We start from the raw sequence: 26,546 nt of genomic DNA, 5'->3' as shown, positions 1-26,546 counted from the left end.
TAAAGTAGGTAAAACCTGCCAAGATCAAAACCTTCCCTTTCCTGATAACATTAGCATGTAGCACTCTACTTTATTCTAGAGTATTAACTATAATTCAAAATAAATGTATAACTGTAAAAAGCATGACTGAAATTATGGGCCGTATCATTTTATTTTTTAAATTGATTTTAGTGGCTATTACCAGCTTTTGTGACGTAACAAACTGCCCCAAGAGTTAGTGACTTAAAACAACTAACAACAATTTGTTTATCTCCTGATTCTGTTGGTCAGCTGGGGAGTGCTTCTGGTCTGGGCCGGCGTGGCTAACCTCTGCTGGGCTCTCTCTTGTGGAGTCAGCCGCTTGGCAGGCTGGCGGCCGGATACCTGGATGGCCTCGCTCACATGTCTGCTTCCTGGCTGTGGGGTCAGCAAGTCAGGTGTCTCTGTCACCCAAGGGGCTAGCTTGGTCTTCAGTACTTGATGTTGCTTGTGGGATTCCCAGCAGCAAGAGAGAATGTCCAGTGCTTTTAAGCAAACATCTTGTTTGGTCAAAGCCAGTAATTCTGCTAGATTGAGACGGGGGAGAAGAAGACTCCAAGGCCTTGGACGCAGAGGCGAGAAGAATTTGTGGCCATTTGTACAGTTTACCATAGCAGTAGTTGGGATTAGCCAGAGATGGCCTTGTAGCCTATTTTAAAATAATTCTAATTTGGAAAGTTCAGTTTTTCTTTTCAGTGTGAAAAATTGTTAAGTGTTAATAAAAGTGAAATATGTACTTTTGGGAAGAAAAAGAAACCTATCTTAAAATTTGGTTTACTTTTCTCCTCGTGTTGATAGTTCCTTGAAATCATTCATTTGAAATCATTTATAAAAAGCTTTCATAAATTTGAAGTGGGCCTTCTGAGAAGGAGTACTACCCCAGTGATTCATCGTTTGTCAATTTATTTGTTTCTAAACTTAGTTGAGAACAACTCTTCCCAGATTGTCCTCCCAGAAAAGAATGATCCTCTGGGGAAAACTTGATTCTTTTTCATACGAAATAGCATATTTTTTCAAACACTTTGAAAGTTCTTTCCTAGTCTTCTGTTATTTCATATAAAAGAATAGAGTTTGGAATAAGAGAATCAGAGGGGACAAAAGTGGTAGATGGTCAGAGAGACTAATGGTTAATGGTGTGAGTTTTGGAATTAAGCTCCCTCGACTTACTTATTAATTCGTTATTTCGAGCGTGCATGCATGCTTATATTCATTAACTGTGTAACAAGTGCTTATTATCTAAAAAGCATTTTTCCAGGCACTGGAATATCGCAGCACTAGGGTTAAGCAGCTTACCATTGTTGTGATCTGGAACTACTTATTAACCTAAAACTCAGATTCCTTATCTGTAAAATGAGAAGATGAGTGGTATCTGTTCCGAGAGTTAAGATTATCTTAAAAGAGCGTGTTGTACTGTTGAACTCATACTAGCTATTCAGTAAAGGTTTGTTACCACTATTGCAAACATGAGCAGCCAGTCCAGTGCTCCTCAAATTCTAACGTGCATTCACTTCCCCTAGGGATCTTGGTAACACTGGGATTTGGGCTCAGTGCGTGTGGTGTGACTGCCACTAGCTATCAAGGCCTAAGAGTCTGTCTCTCTCACCAGCACTCAGGTGGTGGTGATACTTCTGCCTGAAAATTACATTTTGACTAGCAAGGCTCAGGCTCATTGTCCTTACCTGAGTCCAAACAGGTTTGTAAATTTACAGCCTTTTTGGTAGTGGCAGTGATATTTTTGAGAGTAATTTAGTGATGAGAAATGTTCATAGATGCGTTTCCAAAGGTGTTGAAAAGTCTGCATTTTTATGTGTGTTTGTTCCTGCCTAATGTGGAAGTTATATACTGTTCTAAGGCGAATGAGTACCAATTCACAAGATGCTCCCAGCCGTACTGTCTCCTGGAGCAGCTCAATAGCTGCGACTAGAGGCATGGTTGCATTTCCCCACAGGGAAAAATGATGAGAAAGGAATGTCTTCATAACACTCTTAGGCTTAGTATGATGGATAGTACATCGTGACACATGAATTATTCATTCTTGGTCCTAAACACCTTCTTGCATGAGATGAGGCTGAAAAGCTTCACGATTTAAAAGCATTTTAGAAATGATGTAATGCACCAGTGTTTTATTGAAGAGAATGGTGATTGACCATCTAAAAGAGAAAAATGTTGGGCATTTTATGTTATTTCTGAGCAGTTCCAATTGTGTAGCAAGTAGCATGTTCACATACAGGTATGAATATAATGAAGCACATGTATTCTTCTATAGTAATGTTTTGAAACTCCAAGTTTATTTTCAGTGTCTTGCTCTAGTGACAGTTTCTTGGGAGGGTGATAAAACTCATGATAAGTTCAAGTAGAAAGAGCCTAATGCTGTATCTGACGGAGAAGGATTTAAGCTTCTCAAACTCTTGCTCTTCAGGAACTTGCTTACCGAAAGGAGATGGTGAGAGCCGATCTAATTAACAAAAAAGTTGGAATCAGGTATGTTCAGAAAACTTCATTTATTTGTTTACTGTTAGAGATAATTCAAGGGTGAAGTGCCCCCAAGACTATTTAACTTTTCCTGAAAGAATGCTTGGAGAGGGGTAAGTGCTAATAGAACATCAGTTAGGATGTCTCGTGTCTAATCAAATTCAAAAAGAAGGGTTACTATTTCAGGTAGCAGCATATAAACAAAATATAAACATGTTTTAAATAATCCAGTGAAATTTATGGTGTGTACATTTCTATTTCAGAGAAACTCCAGAGAATCTTGCTAAACTTCTGACCAGGATGTACTTAAAGTCAGAAGTCATTGGCGATGGGAATCAGATTGAGATTGAAATCCCACCGACAAGAGCTGACATTATTCACACGTGTGATATTGTGGAAGACGCAGCTATTGCTTATGGATATAACAACATTCAGATGACACTCCCGAAAACATACACCATCGCTAATCAAGTAAGATTGCACCCTTAAATAAACACTCCTTATTGTTAGAAACGGATTGTTGAATGCCAGGAGGGTTTGGAGAAAACCAGAACATAGGAATTAAGCAATATTTGGACATGCTGTGCTATGGGAGGCATTTGCTATGGAGACGATACAAAACAGATGCCCAATGGATTAGAGTAAGTTGCAAACCTGTGATGACTAGTTCTTTGAAGAAAGACAGGTTTTGAGTGTGGAGCTCTCGTTGAATCTCTAACGGGGAGATTGATTTTCTCAACCTGGGCCTGTGGGCAGAAGCTGTGTGTGGGAGAGGTGAAAGTGGGGCTGTGTGTGTCTGTAGAAGTATCGGGAGTGAGGTGGTGGTGTTGGTGGGGAAAGGGTGGTACAAGCAGTCTATCAGTAATGATGGAAGGGTGGTTTCCTTTTACTGACATGTTCTGCATAACTCTTTCAAAATTGGAAATTTTGTTGAGGTGAAATAAAGGAAAAACCTTTTTTTCCCCCCAGCTTCCCCTTAATAAGCTCACCGAACTTCTAAGACATGACATGGCAGCCGCTGGATTCACTGAGGCACTTACCTTTGCTCTGGTATGCTTTTTTTGCTCAGCTGATTGTTTACTTTGAATCTCTGAATTATTTATTCAATGATTCCTCATGTGAATGTATAAAATCTAGACTGCTGAAATTTCCAGGTTCTAGAAAAATAACTTTGTTATTTGATACACAATTTCTGGTAAAGAAATGTTGGGTGACTTTTTCTTTTTTCAGTCACAGAAAAACCTGAAGTGGTGACTTAAAAGGTGTCTTAAATGACAGATGACCATGTATTGTATAGTTTCACGTAAGTGTTGAGGGTTCACAATGAATTTCATACCAAATTTATTAAGTTAGAATCTTGCATCGTAATTTGGTCGTGGCTGTGTCCACTAGATGCCGCCCTGGTTAAGGGCTTGGGGACTGTTCCACATTAAACTTATTTCTTTGTCTTTGAACATGTTCACAAACATTTGTTTTGAGTTGAAAAGCTGACATAAAAGGCCTAAATCAGGAAATGAATTTTATTACAAAATCAGAAGGAAATCCCCCTCCCCACCAGATTGACCATTTGAAAAGAATAAAATGTGCAACTTGTAGCTCCCTTTTCTCTTGCTGCACATTTCTGTGGTGCTGACAGTGTAGATCCGGAGTATTCAAGTAGGTTTCAACTTAATGACGTGGGGCAAAAAGCAAAGCAAGACAAAGACAACCAGAAAAGCGACTTCCTTTTTTCCCCCCTCAACTCAATTCCAGCCCGAAATTCTCGATCTTTTAGAGTAGAAGGCAGGAGTGGAATTACTACCAGTATACAGAGGGCCCGTGAGGAGATGCCGCCTCTCTCACGTCACTTTATTGAGCGTGTGTAATTCATGGGATGGTAACATCAGAAGGGAACTTATGGATCTCGTTCCCCACCATCTGTTGTGTAATTCAGCAATCATCTATTCATTCAGCGACATTGAGAGTGCCCCTGTTGGATGCCAGGCACTGTCCCAGTGAGGAAGCCTGAGGCCAACAGGGGATGATGAGCACCTAACAGTTTACCCAGACGGCAGGAGACCTGAGCAGAATCCTGGCCTTTTGACTTCCGGAGCGGTGCTTTTCTGTTTTTTCCTCCTGGATATGCTAGGCTCCTGGTACCATGTCATTTACATACACACAGGTACATATCCAGTTGTGAGCACTAGTGATTTTATGGAACATGAAATACAAAACGATAGCATTGAGAAATGTATTTTTTAAATTATGTTCAGCGGCACAGGATTTCTTTTGTAACTGTGTGCCTCCTGGCCTGCAGCTGCTGTGGAGGTCATCCCTCACTGAGGGCTTTATGTACGTGATGTCGCCTCTCAGTGCAGCCCTGGGAAGTGGATGTCCCTGTCTCACACAGCAGGTCATGTAGGTCACTGGCCGCCCTCCACTCAGCCAGTTGGCTGTGGAGCAGGGATTCCAGGCCAGGTCTGTCTGTACCCAAGGTCTGTGACTGAAATATCTCCCACCGAAAGTGCCGGTCTGTTCAGCCGTCTCAAGTCACTTCGTCACATGGTTTATTACCAGAGTGGAAAGGAAGGAGGTGCTAGAGAGTTTCAGATTTGCAGTTATGATTTCCCTACAGGAATTTCAACATTAAAGGTATTTATAAAGTTACATACTTCCTAAGCAAGACTAAACATCTCTGAGCCTTGTATCTACTTTTGTACAAGAGTGATAGCCCTGCTTTTCCTAAAACCCAGCCCTTGGTTTCCCAAGTGTAATTCATAACTTGTCATTATGATTTTTGTTATATATGTGTACTAGTTGTAATATGTTTTTTTAAATTAGTGCACTTTTAAAGCTATCTACTTTAGTTTTACTGTCATGCAGGGTCTCTGGTCCCACTCCCCGCATAAGACCACAGGACATGGTGAGGCCAAAAAGGAACACCCACGGAGCCATAGATAGGGGAGTCACACCACTATAGTCTCGCTGGTGGCTGGGTAGGAGACACAGGATAACGACCTGCAACCTGCCGTCCGCTTCTCTGTCAGCCAACCAACCTCACTTGTTAGCTGCAATCCGCCGTGCTAACTGCAACCCGCTCTTGCTAGCTCAGCCACCATCTTCTTGCTAGCCCCTGATTTGTTGCTAGCGTAGACACAGCAGTTATATTAGTGGCCAATGGCTCACTGGTTACAGCTGATGGCCAACTAGCCACAGCTGATGGCCATCTAATCACATTTGATGGCCATTTACTACCTGAGACAACATCTTTTCACGTGAGGCCTAGAGCCTGGAAACTTCACTCCTGGCTCTGTCCCTACAGTTATTATAAAAATATTTACAAAAATTATGGGCTTCATTTACTTGTTATATTTTTTTCTAACACTTGAAAATAAATACAGCAATATTAACATTTAAAAAATACTCCTTGCTGTATACCAGCTCCTGCTACTGCAGGATACCTTGATTTAAACTGCTTCTTATCTCCATGCCTTATCGTCCATTGAAAAAAGTTCACTCAGATACCTAGCTGCATTGCCATGTGTCTGTAGAATCTTCTTTTATATATAGACAGTACTAGTTCTCTTTGAGAATCGAATACATTTCCTAATTAATTGATCACATTATATTCAAGTCTTGTTATAAAAACTCCCCTGTGCTATGGGTAAAATGGTTATTCCTAGCGTGCCTGCCACCATTCTCTATCTCCACAGCCCTGGCAGACCAGGGTGCATTTTTCTGCTGTGCTTGGTTGTGGCTTCATGATCCTTCCCAAGAGAGCATGGCAAGAATCGTTAGAACTGGCACTGGCGTAAAGCGAATCCAAACCCATTTTTTTTTCTTAAGGTAAATACAGGCCAGCTGGCCCTCGAAGACCATTTTGTACAACAGCGTAGTGAGCAGTGTCATCCAGTATTGGAAAATAGTACAGTGAGCCAATGGTACATCAGTTTGCATGTTGTTTTAAACTCTTTTTCAATACGTTAGTATTAACATATGTGATAATTCCTTATTCTTAGTCAAGATTTATTACCGTTAGTAATATTTTTGATCACTTAGTTGTGTTATCAAGCACTTTGTGTTATCTCACTTATTATTAGACTTGCTGTGTCTACTAGTAAGTTTTATTTTCACAACTTCTGCCTACCGTCCTGGGTTGTTGTTGTTTTTTTTTTAATGTTTACAGTAGCTTTATTCATAAGAGCCACAAATTGGAAACAACCCAACCACAAAATACACTTTTCTTTTTTTAACTTTTATTTATTTTAAATGTGTTTTTCCATGACCCATCAGCTCCAAGTCAAGTAGTTGTTTCAATCTACTTGTGTAGGGTGTAGCTCACAGTGACCCATGCGGGGATTGAACCAGCAACCCTGGTGTTATGAGCATTGTGCTCTAACCAACTGAGCTAACCGGCCGTCCCCCCATCCTAGTTTTTGAGGGCGATAAGCATCTTTCTCTTTTTGGTGGATGAGTGCTTAGCAGTTTGTTTATGCCTCGGAGCTTTAGCAAGCATATAAGCACAAAAGTTAAATGATACAGTAGAAAGAACATTGGGCAAAATTCAGGCCATGTAAATTTTGCTCTCAGACCTACTATTCTGCCACAATCTGTGGATTTAGCAGAGGTTACAATGATAGTCGAAATGAAGAACGATGGGAACACTGAGGAGGGAGAGAATAACTGCCTAGAGTCATGAGGGATAGTTTTATGGAAGAGGCAGAAGAGATGTGTTTTAAGTAGACCCTGGGGGATGGCAGCAAGTAGGGAAGGAGACTATTTCAGGTAAAGGCGGTGGAAAGTGTAAGGTTTGGGGAACGGGTAGGATTGTAGGCGATTAGACTGGTAAAGTGAATGGGAAGAGCTTATACGAAGGGCCCGAATACAGGCTATGCCACCATCTCCATGTGAAAAACTTACAGGAGCTCTGAGTCACGGCTAGAACTCAGAACTACCAATGTTCAGTTGCATCTGCTGTGGGCCTGGGTTCATTGATATGTTTATTCTTAGCTTATTTGTAACTCACATGTAGAGAATCGACATGGCTACGAGACCATAAGTTGACTTCCAGCATTAAACACTTTTTATATTTCATTTGGTCACTGCTGTTCCATGTTGATCTATGTTGCGTGTATTTTCAGTGCTCCCAAGAAGATATTGCTGATAAACTTGGTCTGGATATCTCTGCAACAAAGGCAGTGCACATCGGTAATCCAAAGACAGCTGAGTTCCAGGTAGGAGTTTTAAGTAGATAAGAATTTGGATAAAAACTCTCGTGTAGTACATGAGTTATGTAAAGTCTCTTCAGTTATTATACCCCAGATGGCAAAAACCTTGGAGCTTTTTAAAAATCCCTCCTTGGGTAAGTTTTATAGTTGGTTCTCACATACTTTGCTGACAAAAATTCTTAAAATGTCTCATAATCTTTTCTCGATTAACTTTATGGCTGGTTCTTACTTGCTTTGTGCGGTCTAGCCCAGTCTGAACTTTCCATTTCATAGTTGATTTTTTAACATTATTTTCAGATTTCATCTCCTTTCCACCCGTTTGTCATAAATGCATCAACAACTGTTCCGAGTACCTCCTTTAAGTCAGTCACTTTGAAATTAGTTGTTGACTATATTGTGTCTTTCTCAGTAATTGTCTAGTTTACGGACAGTTTCATAGTATGTTTAGGAATGTTTAAGTGAGAATGATGCTACCTTAATAGCAAATGTTAAATGACTTAAATTACAGTGTAGGGTATTCATTATAGAAAGAGAACATTTCAGGGTTATAATATCTTTGCTTATTAATAACTTCAGATAATCTCATCTCATACTAATAAGCTCGTGTTCTGTTTTTCTTGTAGATACAAATTCTATATGGTTTTTAAACTGTAGGCTTTAGGAAAATCATGTCTTCAAGAATCAAGGCAAAATTTAGAATTGGAGGGAAATGCTTTTTAAAAAGTTAATGCTATTATAAAATAGTATCTGTACTCTGATTTGAGATAGTTATTTTGAATCTTGGTTTTCACTTCTGTAAAAGTAGGGGGCTGGATTATTTAAAAAAACTCTATAAGTATTTAAGTGTAACCTTAACAAAATCTAAATTTGGTCTATAGAACTATCTACTGATGTGGCAGATTAGAGGTAATTAAAGAACTAATTGGTACTAATATGCATCAAGTACATGAATTTTTTATACTCAGTGTCAGAACTTTGAAGGATCCTTACACTAGTTTGCACAGGTTGTCATAATGAGTTCTTATGTTTTGTTTTCTGAGGTCCACTAGCTTTTCCGCTGCTTTTAAAAGATGCCCATGGTGTTCTTTTCAATAAGATACATTCAGTTTCACCTGGGTAGAGTGAGTTTTCAGTAAATCTTAATGGATTTTTATGTGAGTTCATTCCAAATTTTCCTCTTCTCCCAGTTTCCTTTACCAAGCTTGATAGGTAATTCTTAAGAGGTGGTGATGTTATGTTCTTCAGGGTTTATATCCTGTCTTAGTCTACTTTATATAAGTAGAAGGAAACCAAATCAAACACATTAAATGTCACTATAAGTAGCTGTGGCTCAGCACACTTAAAAATCAGTATTTCTGCATAAAATACATTAGAGACGAAAGTGAGTCTTTCTGTTTTATTGGGGAATATTGGGGAACAGTGTGTTTTTCCAGGACCCATCAGCTGCAAGTCAAGTTGCTGTTTTCAGTCTAGTTGTGGGGGGCACAACTGAGCTCCATGTCAAGTCTTGTTTTCAATCTAGTTGTGGAGGGTGCAGCTCACTGGCCCATGTGGGAATTGAACAGGCGACTTTGGTGTTATGAGCACTGCGCTCTAACCACACTGAGCCAACCAGCCACCAGAGTCTGTCTTTTAGACTTGATAGAGTCTATATTTTATTCCTGCTTTACCAACAGGTACGTCCTACCATTGCTATTGTGGCTAACAGGTTTATATTTATTTATGGTTAAATTAAATTTAAAGTTGCACAGGGTCTTGTAACTCAGTTCATTGTCTAAGCCTGTTCTTTCTCCTGTATGATTCTTAACCTTGGGCTGTTTTCTGATAGTAGATACATTATTAGTAGTAGTAGATTATATGAATGGATAAAATAAGAGAAATATTATTTAGATAAAATATCTAATATTTTATTATAATTATAAACAAAATTACAGATTACCACATCCCCCAAAATTGGCAATAGTATTCCTTAACATCTTCAAATATCCAGTCATTGTTCAAATTTTCACAGTTGTCTCAATTTTTTTCAGTAGTTTAATTTGTGATTCAAATGAGGTTGTACATCAGAGTTGATCAATGTACATCTTAAGACTCTTAAATCTACAAGTTGCCCATCCACATCTCTCTCCCCTCTCCCTCCTTCCCTTTCTTCCTCCCCTCCTTCCCTGCCCACTCCCTGTTTTACTTTGTTGAAGAAACTGGATCATGTGTCCCATAGAATTCTCACATTTATGATTTTGCTGACTATATTCCTGTGGCCCTCTATTTTTCCAGTAAATTGGTAGTTAGATTTAGAAGCTTGATCAGATTCAAGTTGAAATTTTTTTATATTGCTGTAGGTTTTTAAATAAGCAAATAAGGCTTATCTATAAAATAAACTGAAAAGAAAAAAAAAAACTAAGAAAAGTTATCTACAAAAATAGGCTGTTTATATTCCAATAATTTAACCTTTCTTTTAACATCGTGGTTTTGTTTCTGTGAACGGTTTGGGCACTTATTCTCAAAGAGGAGAGGAAGTTGTGGGGAAAATAAAGGGTATTTAAGAAGGCACCAGGCTGAAGGCTAATAGCCTCTTGCTGGTAGCGTGGCTGTGATAGGAAAGATGCTCTCTTTTTCCCTCAACCCACAATCTAGCGAGTCCTTTCAGGAGCTTACTCTCTTACTCATGCAGGAGCTTGGAGGGATGCAGTTTTAGCTCGGGTGGGCAGGGCAGGCCTCCGTGAGAGAGGACCTCTGAGCAGAGACTTGAAGGAAGTTAGATAGCCACATGTAAGTCTAGAGAAGAATGTACCAGGCAAAGGAAAGCGCATGTGTGGAGGCCTGAGAGGGAAACCTGCTTGCGGTGGGTGGGTGTGGGGCTGGAGCAGGCCTTGAAGTTGGTGAAGGGACCAGGCCCAGATTCATATAGGGCCCCATGTAGAGCATGGATTTTATTCAAAATTTGATGGCAACCTATTGGAGATTTTTTTTTTTATTAGTTTCAGGTGTACAAAACAACGTACTAGTTACACATTTACACCCCTCGCAAAGTGATAACGCCCTCCCCCAATCTACTACCCCTCTGACATTGCATACAGCTGTGATAATTCCGTTGACTCTATTCCCACTGCTGTTGGAGAATTTTGAGAAGCGGAGTTGCTGATCTGATTGAGGTCTTAAAGGATCCCTCTGTATGGAGAATAGACCATCAAGAGGCAGGAGTGGAAGCAGAGAAATCAGCCTAAGAAGCTCATACAATAGTCTGGGCAAAAGATAGTGGTGTTGGCGTCTGATGGCAGAGCCCAGACTCTCAATGATGACGTCATACCACTGCTCTCCATACCCTTCCAGTAACAAACATGATGTGTTGAAAGCTAACATATCTCACATATCTTAGAATGAAGAATTTATGTCACAGGCAAAAGCAGGGAAATTTTGATTTCTGTCTTTCTTTTTTAAGAAGTAGGATATGTATTTGTACTTTGGCTACTAAGCTGAAAACTTTAGTCACAGCCCATAGCAGCTGCATAGTTTTTTTAGTGCCTACATGTTTGTGTTCTGTTTTCCTCATTGTCCTGGTTTTTTAATTACATTTACATTTTCCCTGTGGTTTTTAAAATTTTGATTAGTACATATTTAATCTATTTAAGTATTTGTATTTTTTATAACTACTTCAATTATTTTATAAAATAAGGCAACTTTATTTTAAGCTAACTTTAAAAATGATAATAAAATAACCAGTCCTAGATTCAAGCAATTATGTGTGCTATAATAATTGTTTCTCACTTATTTTTTAATCACATTTATGATTTTTCATTTTGTAAGTTTGGGAGGCAGAATATTTTCAATTGTTCTCGTGTCCTGGAATTGGAAATTAAAGGTGACTTGGATGTTTAGGCATTGCATTTTCCAGAAGTGTGTTCCTATGAAGCCATAGAGTCTTTTAGCTTTGTCTTTAAACCAATTCTAGTGGTTCCCCCCTTATCCATGGTTTCACTTTCGGGACTTTTAATTAACTACGGCCCACCTGGTCCAACAATATTAAATGTAAAATTCCAGAAATAAGCAGTTCATAAGTTTTCAGTTGCATGCTGTTCTGAGTAGCATGATGAAATTTCACGCCATCCTATCCATCCTGCCCAGGATGTGAATCATCCCTTTGTCCAGTATATCTACTCTGTGTATGCTATCTGCATGTTTGTCACTTAGTAGCCGATTAGGGTATCAGCTCGACTGTCGCAGTATGGCAGTGCCTGTGTTCCAGTAACTCTTATTTTACTTAATAATGGCCCCAAAGCGCAAGAGGAGTGATGCTGGCAGTTCGATTATGCCAAAGAGAAGCCATAAACTTTATCATATGTGTGTATGTGTGGAAAAAACATAGTATCATAGTATATATAGGGTTTGATACTGCCTGGGGTTTCAGGCATCCACGGGGGCTCTTGGAACATATCCCTCCACCGGTAAGGGGGGATCTGCTGTCGGTCTGTTTGGTTCCTATTTGGTCAGTGCAATTTCATGTCTTCTCCTGTAGGTGGCACGCACTACCCTTCTTCCTGGCCTCCTAAAGACCATAGCAGCAAATCGGAAGATGCCCCTTCCTCTCAAACTGTTTGAAATCTCTGACATTGTAGTAAAAGACTCTAGCAGAGGTAAGAATGAGTCGCCTTTAATTTGTATACTTAAAGCAATTTGTTATTATGAAAATTTCAACTGTATATAAAGGTAAATTGTATAATTCGCTGTGTGAGTCCAGCACCCAACTTCAACAATTATCAACACATGGCTAACTCACTTCTCCATATTATTTTAATGTAATTCCTAGACATCATATCATTTCATCAACAAACGCTGTAGTATGTAGTTCTAAAAGAGACTACCACTTTTGTTTTGTTTTTAAATAACCCAGTACCATTATCCTGTTATGAAATATCTAGCTAGTGTTTAAATTTTCCCAGTTGTTTAGTAAATTTAATTCTCATGATTGATTGATTTGAATCAATCCAAGCAAGGTCCAGATAGTTGGTTACTCTAGCTCTCATTTCTTTTAATAGAAAGCAAATTTTAACAATGAATTTAATATTTTTGAAGAGCCCTGTTAAAACCTCACCTTGAACAGCACTATGGAACATTTCTTTTTTCCTTACATCATGTGATTTACGTAAATATCATTTTAAGGTATCTGGTATCTTGTCCTCATAGTTTGTCAGTGACTGTTCACCAACACTGTTGTACTAGACCTTGTGAATGTGTTTTAGCCGTTTTTGCCTCTTTTGAGTGTGGTCTGGACTTGTTAGTTGAGCAAGTTGCTTGGTCCAGCATTTGGAACACAGTGGTTGTTTAAAAAATATACAGTTACTGAGTACTTATCCCTGATTTCCGAGGAAGTCTGTCTCATTCAGACTTCCCCATGTCTTCCAAGTTTATACAAGTCTGATTGCTTTGAGCTGAGTAAGAGGTCACTTCTTAGTGAGCAGTGCCCTCAGCTGACTAAATTACTGGCAGTATTTCCTTGGTTCTCTGGATTTAACAGTTCAACTCTTAGCAGTGCTTATTCAGAAAGTTATACTCCAGACTGCAGAATTTGGAGTATATTCTTTTGAGTCATTGACAAAAGCAGAGAGGCCTTTTCCTCAGTTGCTCCTGAAGAGAATAATATGGCATCTTTCTAACCAGCAAAAGCAGTCGAGAACAATCGCTGTAAATCGACCTATCAGAGGAAATAAGCATTACAGATGTATGTCCAGTATGACTGTCTGGGGACTGTCCATAGTGAAATTTTTAGCCAACGCTGATTCCATCTTCTCCCCGGTATGCGGCCTGTTTTCAATTACCAGCATCACTCTGCATTTGTATGGTGCATTTTACTTTACAAAAAAATTTTTAACATACGTTTTCTCTTTTGATTGTGAAATCATCTCTTAGGCAGATGAGATAGAAAAAAACAAAAAACAACCCCAAAAAACATTGTCCCCATTTAAAATATAGGAAAATTGAGACAGAAAAGTGGTTATTTGCCCAAGGCTGCGTAAATATTGGACTTAGAGCTAGGGGGAGAATAATTTTGGCCTTAGAGAATGAAAGTTCATTTTTAATATCAGTCTGTGTAGAATGTTCATTGGGTGGTAAATCTATTGTCACAGAAATCTGAAAACATTTTCAGTGCCAGCTGTAAATAGTTTTGAGGGTTCTTCTGCCTCAGATCCCCCAATGGTATAGATAAGTAAGACTTGGTTAAAATTCCAATGTCAGATATTTCTATTAACTTGGATTTGTTTTCTTTATCTTAGTTCTTTGAGTTTTATATTGTTTTGATCCTTAGCGATTCAGACACATTTGTAAATACAGGATTAGGTTAATTACACTAGGTTTCCTCAAAAGTTTTGGAACACTATTTCCGCAGTAGGCTTCTGCCTTCACTGCACGGCTGGGCCTGCTTGCAAGCAGGCAGCTCAGAGCTGGAGTCCCCACAAGTATCACAAGGAAGGCTTCACTGTTGGCATGGAGCACTTGGGAGCACTTGACAGTACTGCCATCCTGGTCAGAGGTGCCTGTACTGTTTCCTCTTTTCCTCTGTGTTCCTTAGGCTGGCCCAGGCATAGATTCCACTCTGCCTCAGGGCCCATGCTTGGCGATAACCTCCCCTATTGAGAGATAGCTGGTCTCAAGTGTTAGTGCTGCGTTCGTCACTTGGCAAACAGCCTTGGTGGTAACCCCAGGAACCCAGTCCATATATGTACTTGTTTACTCAAAAGCTAGATTCCTGCTGCACTTTGTTTATTAGGCAGTTAATACTCATCTCTGTAGCCGATGTCTTTAGTTCCTGTTTTCAGTTGTGATTATTCTGCGCTGTGTTCCTCATTGAGCCATTTCCATCTGGTAATTACTTTTACCTGTTGTCTTGCACCATTTTTCTTTAAAATTTTCTATCATATCAGTGGGATTTGAGGAATGAGAGGAGGTACATCTGCTCGGTAAGTTTACCATCTTATAAACATAGGTTTGCTTTAATTTATTTGGACTCTGTTTCCTCTTTAGGTAGGCCTGGCTTTTATTTCCTAACAAAAGTGGCTTTTCTGATGGAGTGTTCTAAATACATACATGTGGCCCCCTTACTTGTCATCTGGTGTACATAGAGGACTCTATAGGACCCGCAGCACGGCACCACGGTTCTGAAGAGACTTTGCAGCCAGTGGGCCTGGGATTGCGTGATAGTTCTGCCATGCACCAGCCGCTTAATGTAGACAATTTATTCAGTCTCTCTGTGCCTCAGTTTCTTCATCTGTACCATAGGAATAATGATAGCACTTAATTCATTAGATTCATTATAAGGATTAAATGAAATTGCATTTGAAAAAGTTGTAGTCACATAATAAGCAACGTTTGGTGTCTGCTTTTATTATGAGGGTACTATTATAGCAACTCCCAATGCCAGAGACATAGCACCCTGGTCTGGTAATTTCCTATGAGGATGACTTGAAAATCTTTGTGGGCCATTCAAGGGTTAATGTCGCCTTGCCGAGGCACTTGGGGCTCATTTTCATCCTAACCTTTGACTTAATTGGTTTTTCTTCTGTTGCGCACTGGTGTTTTTTGGGTTTTTTTTTTTTTTTTAGGATAAGAAAACTAAAATGTACTAATATGGGAATTAAAAAAAAACAGGAATGTTTTTTCAGTAATTCACCACCCACTTCTTTTTAATGAATTGAGCACATATGTTTTTACTGCCTTTCAAACCAGTAAACATTTTTCTGTTGGATTTACATTAGCCATTTCCTCCTAAACAATTGAAACTATTTTGAAGAGAAAAAAGTCTCGGTGATCAAAAGTGAAACGATAAAGGAGTGTTCTAGTTAATAATGAAAATGTCCCAAATTTTTATTAGTTGGGGGCAATACCCAAACTACTGGTTCAAAAGGGGTAGAAGTGTGTGGCAAGAGTGAACAAGACAGTCTCATTCATTGCACTGGTAATAAAGTATTTTTGAGTTCCTTTTTTTGCTAGGGACTGTTTGACATATAAGAGAAAGAGTTACCAGTCTTGAGGGAGATGGGCCAGGAAACAAATTTTTGCAGATAGTGAGTGCTCCGAGGGAATGTACGAAGTGCCCTCATAGCACAGAGAAGGGAGTGACAGTTGCCACTAACTTGTGTTGTAACACTTCGGGAAAACCCAACACTACTAGCCTCATGTCAGTTTTGTGTGGGCAAGCATATCTCCCAAACTGGAAATGCAAAAGGAATCTGTACTGGATTTCAATATGCCTCCCACAAATGTGTCTGACCTGCATTCCTGTAAGAGTCAATGAAAGACTGCTAGCCCCAAGTTTCATGCTTGACCTCATTGGACAGTTTCCTAGGCTGTTGAGGCCTTTCTGACCGACCATCCATGTTGTGAGGCTGTCGGGCTGGCTGCCTGTTTAGTGACTAGGTCAGGCGCACTTCTCAAGTGTGAAAACTTCTGCTCTGACTCAGACACATTCCAGTTCTTTGAGGCTGTGCCAGCCTCTGCATTTATTGAGTCTTAAGGTCCAAAGTGGCCGCAGCATTTAAAAAAATTAGTCGTGACTCAAAGGACTAAGCTGATTTATCCCTTTTGCTGGGCAGAGTGGCATATGTCTGTGGAACGAGAAGTTAATGCTGTCTGCTGTGGGGTAAATTTTCAGCTTCATGGCGGGGACGTCAGTAGTGGCAGTGCTGAAGCTATCAGCTCAGGTTGCTCTGTGAGTTATTGATTGGTTCCAGTGGTTAATACTTTTGTGTTTTCTGTTCGATGTCAAGGATAACTAAACTATCAACAAAATAGTAAAAATTGACATTAGAGGAGCAGAGGACCTAATTGTGAATTGCTAATCTTTATGCCCAGAAAGGCAGTTCTGTTTTACAAAGTCCAACATTCTGGCTTTTTATTAAACACAGATCGAATTCTGCCATCGCCATTTATCCCATGATGGTCACTGAAGCTGCCAGTGTGCCTAGAAGCTCACTGAAACGGCAAGACAAAACACATCACTGGGTTGAGTTTAAGTTTAAAAGAACCATAGCCTGTGAAAGATGACTTAGTTTGGCTTTGTAAAGTGTATATAGGGTGAGGCAGATTTAGCACAAAACAGCCATCCTGTTGTCAATTTGACATATATCTGTGGGGAACCCTGATAATCAAATTGCCATGCATGTTAGTTTCAACTACTGCATTTAAAGAATTGGGGGTTTTAATAATTACTTTAGTAGATGGAACAGATGGAAGGCCTTGACCACTCAGAGGGCTCTGGTTACCTCTCTCTTAGCAAGCACACTTCCTCCAAGCCTTCACCTCTTACTCAGACCATTCCTACTTTCTCCAAAGTGCTGCTGCAGTCCTGGTACAAGCTGCATTTCCTCTGCTTCCCAGATCTCTGTTTAAACAGTTTCTAAAATTGTGTTCTCCCTGAAGTTTTTCTAAATCAGAGAATGATCTACTTCTTACCGCGACTAGTTTGGATATGGAGTCCCAGAATTTATTATTTTGAACTTTATTTGTAATATATATTGAAGATTTGTGTTCCTTTCTCCTCCCTGGGCTACTGTAGTTGCATGGAACAGAACTCACTGTTCTTTTATGATTTGGTTAGTTCTCTCAATTTGCCGTCGGTTTGTACCATTCATGTATATTTTATATTGTAACCTACTAAAATACAGGGGCCAGATCTTTATAGTTTTTTTTATAACTCTTTGCTTAATCAAGAGTCCAATAAAAGTGTTTTCATTATGAGCTTCTAAAATACTTCAGCTCTGAAAAGTTGTCCATTAATTCTGCAGCCATCAAATAATGGCAGATTATCTAGCATCCACATGTGGAATGTGGTTTTCTGAAGAGAGCTTATGTCATCAGTCTGGATTAATTTAATTTTACTACTTCATATTTTTGGCATGTAGAATTTCCAATTAATAATTCAAAAAATATGGGTGTAAGGAACATTGACATTAACAATATTTGAAGTCGCATCATTCGCATATGTGATGGCATCTTAACTGTGTAAATAACATCATTTTTAATATAGAAAGTTATTTTAGTACATTTGGTTCCACGTAGTTAAGATCTGCTAACGTGAGTATAATGTGCTCTGTCATGCGTTGCATATTATATTTTTTTAATAGATAAAAATCCGTTCCAGGTTTATGTTAACTAAATAAAAGCCAACCTACGAGGATATAACTTTTTCCCGTATGCATTGAAAAGGTCATAGATTTTTCCTCGCATTTTTTTTTCTTGGCTTTCAGCATTATTTAAAAAAGAAAAAGCTGTATTTCAGTGCTATACTGTAGATAGATGCCTTTTAAGGAAACTTGTTCTTAAAATTTTATTACGTTTGTTTTTAAAATTTATTTGTAGAAAATATATTTGTAGTATTCTTAAGAACTTTCATAAATATGTATTTCCTATTCAAAAGGAATTTTTTTCTTTGGGTATTAAAAAAAGAAATGCACATATCCAACTTCTCCCTAATCCTCCTCTTACAATTAGTTGCCAGACATTTTCTATGCATATGTAGCCATATGTTTTACATTTCTCTATATAGTTATGGATATGCATAGATACTTTTTTTTGTTTACACCAATGGAATTATGCTTTACCTGTCCTGCTTTTTCCTATGAACCTTGCTTTTTGCTACAAACACATTTTGTCCACCTCATTCTTTTTAATGGCTGCATAATAGTCAATTGTATGGATGCACTATAATTTATTTACTCAGACTGTTAATGATGAATATTTAGATTGCTAACAGGTTTTTGTTAAAATATGTCTGTCTCAATGAATGTCCTCATACTTTTACACAATTTATTTTTTTAGAAATAAAATTGGTCAGTTCGTAGGTATGTACATTAAATGTTTGCTGTCTTGTCAGATTCTCTTCCAAAAAGGATTTTGTACAAATTTGCAGTCTTGCTAAGAATATATAAAGGTGCCTGTTTCCCTACATTAGATAAAATTTTTTAAAGTGTATGTCTTTACAGGATTTTTAGCTTTGGTGAATTATTTAATACTACACTGGAATTTTTCAGGAGATATGTATAAGCTTCAGTCTATTGCGGACCAATATTTAAAAAATTTATTGAATGGAATAGACTACAAATCAAGGTGCTTTGTTTTATTTTCTGAGCTTGGCCAGACTACTCATTTCAAGCTCAGTGATTACCCTGGAAGCCATTTTGGGTCCCAGTTAGGCTTTCTCCTGGCGTCTCTATTTGGGCTTCTAGATGAATGTGAGAATAGAGATGGTAAAGTTAAAGAAGACTCAGCCCTTTTCCAGTCTGTGCCATATATGATAACATAACACCCTTCATGTGCTTTTAATCATTGGTACTTTGGTGAAAGAGGATTTATACCAAACAAAGAGTCTATTCTCAAAATTTGAGTTGTGGAGTGGCTGGATGGCTCAGTTGGTTAGAAAGCGAGCTCTTAACAACAAGGTTGCCGGTTCAATTCCCGCATGGGCCGGTAAGCTGCGCCCCCTGCAACTAAAGATTGAAAACAGCGACTGGATTTGGCGCTGAGCTGTGCCCTCCACAAGTAGATTGAAGGACAGCGACTTGGAGCTGATGGACCCTGGAGAAACACACTGTTCCCCAATATTCCCCAATTTAAAAAAATTTTTTTGAATTGTATGCAGTAGTTATCTACTAAGGGACATCATGTACTATGCTTTTTTACTTTCTCTTCTTTAAAAAAAAAATCGTTTGGCCTGTTCTTTCCACTCACAGAATCCTAGCCAGGCGCCCCTCCTTCGGGCGGTTTACATCAGCCTCTCCAGGCAGTACTTTGAAGTCTGGGAAATATATTGGTAATTTAGGCTGACATACTTGGCAAGCCAAGTTAAAAAGCAGAATTGTTTGATGGCATGACACAAGAGGTCTGTTAACTGAGTTATAAAGAACTGAGTCATTTCCAACAAACCCTAGTTTTGGCATGAAATTGGAATAGTTCTTATTTTGTGGCTTGCAGTCAGTGAACTTTGTGATGTAATGTGGTCCCTCAGTGCAAAATACTAGGAAATGGGAATTGTACTATACCTCGCAGTTTCTCCAAGGAGGAATGGATGGAGCTGAGTATGTGGTTATTTTCTCTGTTTTTCAGTTCGGCCACAGAGGGAATAGGTTAGCAAGATGTTGAGGAAGCAAGTCTAGAGGGAGTGGTAGCACTAGGGAGATGTGAAAAGCCAGCCCATCAGTGGTGGGAGTTGGGAGTGGCCACCTAAATAAGGAGTTTAATTCTTATGATTTTAGTACAAAGCGCTAAAAGTCAGTGGCCTTTTTAAAACACATTGCAAATTGAATCTAAAAATATATAGCTCACTGTTGTGTGTGTGTGTGTGTGTGTGTGTGTACTCTAACATCCTGAAACCTTTCTAGCAATATAATGGTTTTAAAGTCCTATTTTTTTTATTGTAACTTTATTATTCTGATCATCAAAATCATTTAATTTGTTTTTTAAAAAAATTCTAAGTCTTTAAACCAGATGTTGCTCTTCTTATCGGAAAGGTAAGTTTTACATAATTTGGAGATCAGGAAATAAGTATTCCAAGGCAAAGGTTACCAAAATAAAGCTTCTAGTTTATGTTGCTAAGCTCTCTGAATGGTGGCATGACTGTTTTGCTCTCCTCTCACAGCAAAAAATGGGACAACAAAGCACTTTCAATACGGGTCTGTATGTTAAAGTGGAAGCATGTGACACCGACAAATGGGTACCACATGGCAGAGATGCCCAGGAGCAAGTCAGTGTTATGAAAGGGATAATTTAGTTCTGTTTCATTTCATTTTATTCCCTTCAGGAAAAGAGAGAGGGGAGAGAGAGAGAGAGAGAGAGAGAGAGAGAGAGAGAGAGAGAGAGAGAGAGAGAGAGAGAGAGAGAGATCCTACAGAGGAATGAGGCCCTCATTTTAATTTATGCATGTGGTTAGTTTAGTGAGGTTTTATGCCTGCTTGATTTTAATATTAATCTTTATTCTTACACCTTCAATTAAAGCTTCTAGACACCAAATTTCTGTGTCCTTGCAAATGGAAATGATCTAGAGAGTGACATAGTCCAGTCCTACTTTCCTCCATCAGCTGACTCTTGTGCTGACTTAGGATGTGGCCCGCTGTCTGGTCCAGCCTTGTTAAATTTTTGTGTGCTTACTTCCCTTTCCAGGCTTTCTTCCTTGATTCAGAAAGTAATTGTTGAGGGTTCTGTCTGTGCAGGCCCGTGTGGGCTTCGACCTATACCCTCTAGGAGATACCTAGAGTGTAGTGCCTTGAACATAGTAGGTACTAAGAAATGTGACATGACAAGTACAGTTATTTCTCCACATGTGTTCAGTCAGCCTTTAACTTAGAATACACTTTCCATGAGTTACAATACTGCTCATGGGTAGAAACTTTGGTTAACTGACTTCTAAAAATGATTTATTCCAGTTGCTTAACTAGAATTTTTACGTATCATGAAAAATTTTCAAAACTCAAACATCTGTTTTTATATCAGAAACATTTCCAGAATGCACAGCTTTGACCATATTAAGTAGGTATATATCCATACATAAGTTTGCCCTTATCTTATTTGTTTTCATCTAAATCCATTAGAGACTTGGAGATTTTACTTAAATCCTTTAGAGATTGAGAGATATCCCCTGTATAGTGTAAAGAGTGTGGATGGGTTTTAGAGTCAGACGATCCAGGTCAAATCCTGGTTTTGTAACTTATTAGCTATGTAATTAATAATAATTAGCTCCCGCCAGTTGGCTTGATTTTGGGCAAAATCTTTCTGAGCTTTTGTTTCTCCATTTTATTTTCCCTATTCTGTTTTGTAGGGATAGTAAAACTTACCTTATACGATTGTTTTGAGAATTAAATAAGATTATAGATAAATTGATAGGTAGGTACTAAGTTCCTGGCACATGGCAGATAATAAGTTAACATTAGCTTCCCTTTTCCTTTCACCCCATTCATGTGCTTGCTCACTTTCAGATTACTTTAGTAGTTGAGTACAGTGTCTTAAAATACCCATGTTTTATTTGGATATCTGGAAGGTAAAGGGCATTCTATATTTTGTGTCAGTTACAGCAATGGGAATTGTTAATAAAAAACCTTGGAGGCCAGAAGTTTTTCTGAAAGAATTTGTTGAGCCATATGCTAGCCAGAAAAAGGACCAGGTCCTGGGGCATGCAGTCCAAGCCGCCAGCAGCAGGGCGAAATGGAGAACACAAACATGTCTGCCACCCTGGGATTGACAAAGCTATTTTATACAATGAGTTAGGAGAAGAAAGCTGTAAGTTGTTTTGAAAGAATTTACATTGGCTATGATAAAGGTGGCTGGAGAAGGAGAAGTGGGGGACAGGTTCATGGTCTGTAGGAAGAGTGTATTTGCTGCTTTTGGATTGGTTGTGGGCAAAAGTCTAGAAAGTTCCTGCATAACCAGGATGCGGTGGCTTCTGATGTTCAACTGTCTGTCTCATCGAGGAAATAGCCACCTGAATGTGAATGTGAAGTCTTAGCATACTTTGAGGAGCGTGAGCAGTCACTTGTTGGTTTGGCTCTTTGGCTATTAACTGATTAACCTCTCTTGTCTCTTCTCCCACTCTCTGGCTCCTGTAATCTAATGTAGGACATCTCAGAAATCTTTCTTCTGAGAAAATATCTGTGGAAGGGCTTTTGCCCAATGCATGCTAACATGAAGCAGGTTTTTATTTTCAGTTTGTTCCCCCAGATAGGCATGAACTTATTCTCTCTTTTCCTAGTTTGAAAAGCAAAATGAAACCAACATTTATTCAGTGTTTGTATTAGAGCAGTGGTCTCCTCCAGAATTTCTTAAAGGCCCACAGGTGTATATACTGTTAGAAAGTTAAATGGTCACCATTGACTTTGATCTACCTTTATATGCGCTTTTTTTTTTTAAGAAAAAGTAAGTTTTAATACAGGGTTAGCTATTTGTAACCATCACTACAAGATACAAAACAGTTCTATCACCCTGAAAACCCTTCACGTTGCCCCATTGTAGTCAAATCCCCACCCCCCAACATCTAACCCTAGGCAACCACTATCTGTTCTCAGTTGCTATAGTTTTGCATTTTCCCGACTGTCATACAAATCAACTCATGTTGTATGTAGCCTTTTGAGACTGGCCTCTTTCCCTTAGCATAACGCCCTTAAGATTAATCTAAATTGTCAAGTCTGCTAGCCAGTTTGTTCCTTTTTATTGCTTAGTAGTGTTCCATTGTATGGATGAACCACAGTTTGTTTGTCCAGTCACCCATCAGGGTTCATTTGGATTATTGCAATTCTTTTTTAAAATATTATCTTTTGTAAGTTCTGAATTTCAAAGTAGAATAATATATACTAATCAGGGGGGGAAAATTGAAAATAGATGAAACATTGAAAAAATTATCTCTGCCCAAACATAACCTCTGTCAACATGTAGGTGTATTTCTCTTCCGTCTTTTTCCTGTGCATGGAGTTTTTTTGGCTTATGGTTATGTTTATATAGTTGTGATTCTTCATGTATTGCTTTTTTAAATGTTTTAATTTTAAAGAGTGTATATAAAATATGGTTTGAGAAGATTACTATAAAACAAACACTAGTACAAGCATCCAAATTAAGAAGTGGAATATTTCTTGTATCTTAAACTTCTTGTGAGACTCTTCCCTACCAAATCAACTTCCCTTTCTCTAGAGTAATCACTATCCTAATTTTTGTGATAGTCTTTGCTTCATAGTTTTCTAACTTATGTATATTCTTTAAATAATATAATTTAGTTTTGACTGTTTTTGAACTTTATGGCTTCCTGGGTTTTTTTCATTTACTATTTTAAATATTTGCTGTAGCTGTATTATGATAAATGTTGTATAAAGATGCTTTTTAGCCGCATGGTATTCTGATGAGTCACTGTACTGTACTTTACGTAGCCTTTCCCCAATTTAGTAGGTTTCTGATTTCACTATTGGAAATAATGCTTTGTGTAGAAATAATATCTTTCTATAAGGTGTGATCAAAGAATATGGTGAATGTTTAAATAAAAAAAAATTATTACAGTTAAAGACACATTGCCATTAATTTAAGAGTAAAATACTCCCCCTTTTTTGGAACACACTTATCCCATCATTCTTGCCTCTTTCTAAAGCAGTTCTGGACGTCCTTTTTCATGTTTTTAGTTGCGCTGTCATGGCTGCCTCGATGTCATGAATCATTTTGACTTTGGGGAACAGCCAGAAGTCTCATGGTGCCAGATCTGGTGAATAAGGTGGATGAGGACACACCGGTAATGTTTTTATTTGACAGGAATTACCATATGGCAGAAGCAATGTGTGACAATGCAGCGTTGAAATGATGGAGGATGATTGACGGCACATTTTAAAACACATCTTCTCTCAGTTGTAGCTCACACTCGACTGACTGCACCGAACAAGTTGAAACTTGTCATACACTGTCACTAAGGTTTGATGCAATGCTTCCTGTATTGAAGATCCCTGCCTTTTTGTTGGATGGCCCTTGGCAGCAGCATTCACCATATTTTGTGATCACAACGGAAAGGCTCCATGTCACACATCGCTTCTGGTACGGCAATTTCTATCAGATAAAAATGTTTACGGTGTGTCCTCATCCACCTTATTCACCAGATCTGGCACCGTGCAATTTCTGGCTCTTCCCCAAAGTCAAAATGACCATGAAGGGTAAATGTTTTGAATTGATTCAGGACATCGAGGCAGCCACGGCACCGCAACTAACGACGCTCATGAGAGAGGACATCCAGAACTGCTTCAGAAAGTGGCAAGAACGATGGGATGAGTGTGTTTGAAGAGAGGAGGAGTATTCTGAGGGGGATGAATGGCAATGTGTCTTTTTACTGTAATAAAGTTTTATTTCAGCATTCACTGTATTTTTTGATCACCCTTTATACATGAAGCCTTTTGTGTATTTGTACAGTATTGTGCATAAAACAGTATGAAGTTTTAAGGCTCTGATATAGGTTGCTAAATTGTTAACAAAAGGTTTTTTCAGTTTATACCACATGAGGCCTTATTGTTCTGGGGTCAGCATTGAGGGTTTTCCACACCTCCCCCAGATAAAAGCACCTCAGAGAATTTGATGGTTGAAAAACTAACGTGTCTTGAATTTTGTTTGTGTTGGGGTAAATCCCATTCTTAAGTAGTAATCAGTGTGGCCTTGTGACTAATTCTTTTACTTTTTTCAGATGTAGGTGCAAGAAACTACAGGCATCTCTGTGCCGTTTATTACAACAAGAATCCTGGGTTTGAGATAATCCACGGGCTACTGGACAGAATCATGCAGCTGCTCGATGTGCCTCCTGGTGAAAAGAAGGGAGGATATGTGATCAAAGCATCAGAGGGTAAGACAGGTCAGCTGAATCCAGAGTTAGTGATAATGTGATGAAGAGACCTAGCCCTATTTTTGATAACTTATTTTTTTTTTTTGGTTTTAATTTTGGGGGAGGCAGGAGATAGAGCCTCACTCGTTAGTATCTTCTAGAAAATAACCCTCTTCTCTCCCACATTTTGAGAAAACACTTTTCAGAGTTCTCGTGGTGCTGCACAATATCCTTTTGTTCTAGCTGAGCATGGTTACCCCTAGTTCCTGGCACCGGCAAGCCACCAGCGCCATGGTGAACCCAGAAGTCCAAACTGGAAACTGAGAGAACCTAAACTGATGGTTTACACTTAAAAGCCACCTGTCTGAAGCCTTTAAGGCAAAAACAAACAAAGAAAAAAACACAAACACTCCAATGTTAAGACTTCACATGTTAGTCACATCATAAAGTTGCCTGAAGAAGGGAGGGAATCCTGTCTTAAAGCCAAAGTACAGGGAAATCTCTGTTGGAGAGTTTAAGTTAGGCCAACTGTACAGGAGATAGTGCATCTTCTTGAGGGCATCTGGGAACGCATTTGTGAGTTTCTGGGAAGTGAGATAGGCCTTTGAAAGAAGGGAAAAGTAGAGACAGGAAGCAAGGCAAACCACATGAGCAAAGCCAAAAATGATACTCCTACGGCCTAGTGCAGTTTGGTTTGACTGCAGGGTGAGGAAAGAGCTTAGGACTGTGTTTAGAGTCCTGAATGGTAGAATGTGGGATCTTAGCTAATTAGGGGCAAATAGTGACGCTCCTTCTTCCTTTATTTTTTTAAGCAGGTGATTAGACCTGTACTTCAGAGGGATTAATCTGGCAGCAATATGAGGTGGGGTGGCATAGAGTAGAGTTGAGGAGATGGTTGTATAGTGTATCTAGAGCAGTTAGAATGAGGCACTAAACTTGGATGTTGGCCATGGCTATCCGAAGGAGAAGGCTGATTTAAGAAACCTTAGGAAGGTGAGATGCTCCAGTAGTCAGCATTTGGAAGAGTTCATGGTACATGCCGCTTGGAACCTTCTATGATACAGCTAACACATGTTGATCACATTTTTAAAAGTCAGATTTTTATCATTCTAAACCTATGATGTTATCATTTGAATGCTATATATTTTAGCACCAAAACAGAATAATACTTAGAATTTAATTTCCCTAATATGTAGATGTCTGTTATTTTGGTTTGGAATATATTTTTTTTCTATTAGAAAATACATTCATAAATTGTTTGTAAATATGTTTGTTCAGTTTTGTAGGCCAAATTGTTACTGTGGGGTTTGATTAAGTATGAGGACAGAGTTGTGTTTCCTTTTGAATTTACTTTGGTTCTCATAATAGAACATTGTAAGGTTTTAAAGTTTTTACATCTGTGACATGTCCTAGATTTATGAATGTGAGAAGTTTTGGTACAACTTCTTTATACATATGGGTGGCCTGGATCAGTACATGTGTCAATAAATCTAACTGGCGCTTTTTTTAAAAAAAGAGAGAGAGAGAGAGAGTGA

The 26,546-nt window shown here is 38.7% G+C and overlaps 1 protein-coding gene across 2 annotated transcripts in view; it reads left to right on the top strand.

Moving 5' to 3' along the window:
- The window catches only part of FARSB (phenylalanyl-tRNA synthetase subunit beta), a 65,784-nt gene that overhangs the window by 23,459 nt on the left and 15,779 nt on the right, over positions 1 to 26,546 (top strand). The window contains exons 11-16 of one of the 2 annotated variants that reach the window (XM_081050745.1): positions 2,438 to 2,499; positions 2,754 to 2,961; positions 3,460 to 3,540; positions 7,611 to 7,703; positions 12,211 to 12,328; positions 24,877 to 25,041. In XM_081050745.1, coding sequence (XP_080906871.1) covers positions 2,438 to 2,499; positions 2,754 to 2,961; positions 3,460 to 3,540; positions 7,611 to 7,703; positions 12,211 to 12,328; positions 24,877 to 25,041 — 727 coding nt within the window. The remainder of the gene's footprint in view (positions 1 to 2,437; positions 2,500 to 2,753; positions 2,962 to 3,459; positions 3,541 to 7,610; positions 7,704 to 12,210; positions 12,329 to 24,876; positions 25,042 to 26,546) is intronic. The other variant, XM_081050746.1, reaches the window with a different exon arrangement.

Source organism: Rhinolophus hipposideros, assembly GCF_964194185.1.
Source record: "Rhinolophus hipposideros genome assembly, chromosome: 6".
Lineage (NCBI taxonomy): Eukaryota > Metazoa > Chordata > Mammalia > Chiroptera > Rhinolophidae > Rhinolophus > Rhinolophus hipposideros.
This window is presented reverse-complemented; position numbering and strand designations above follow the sequence as displayed.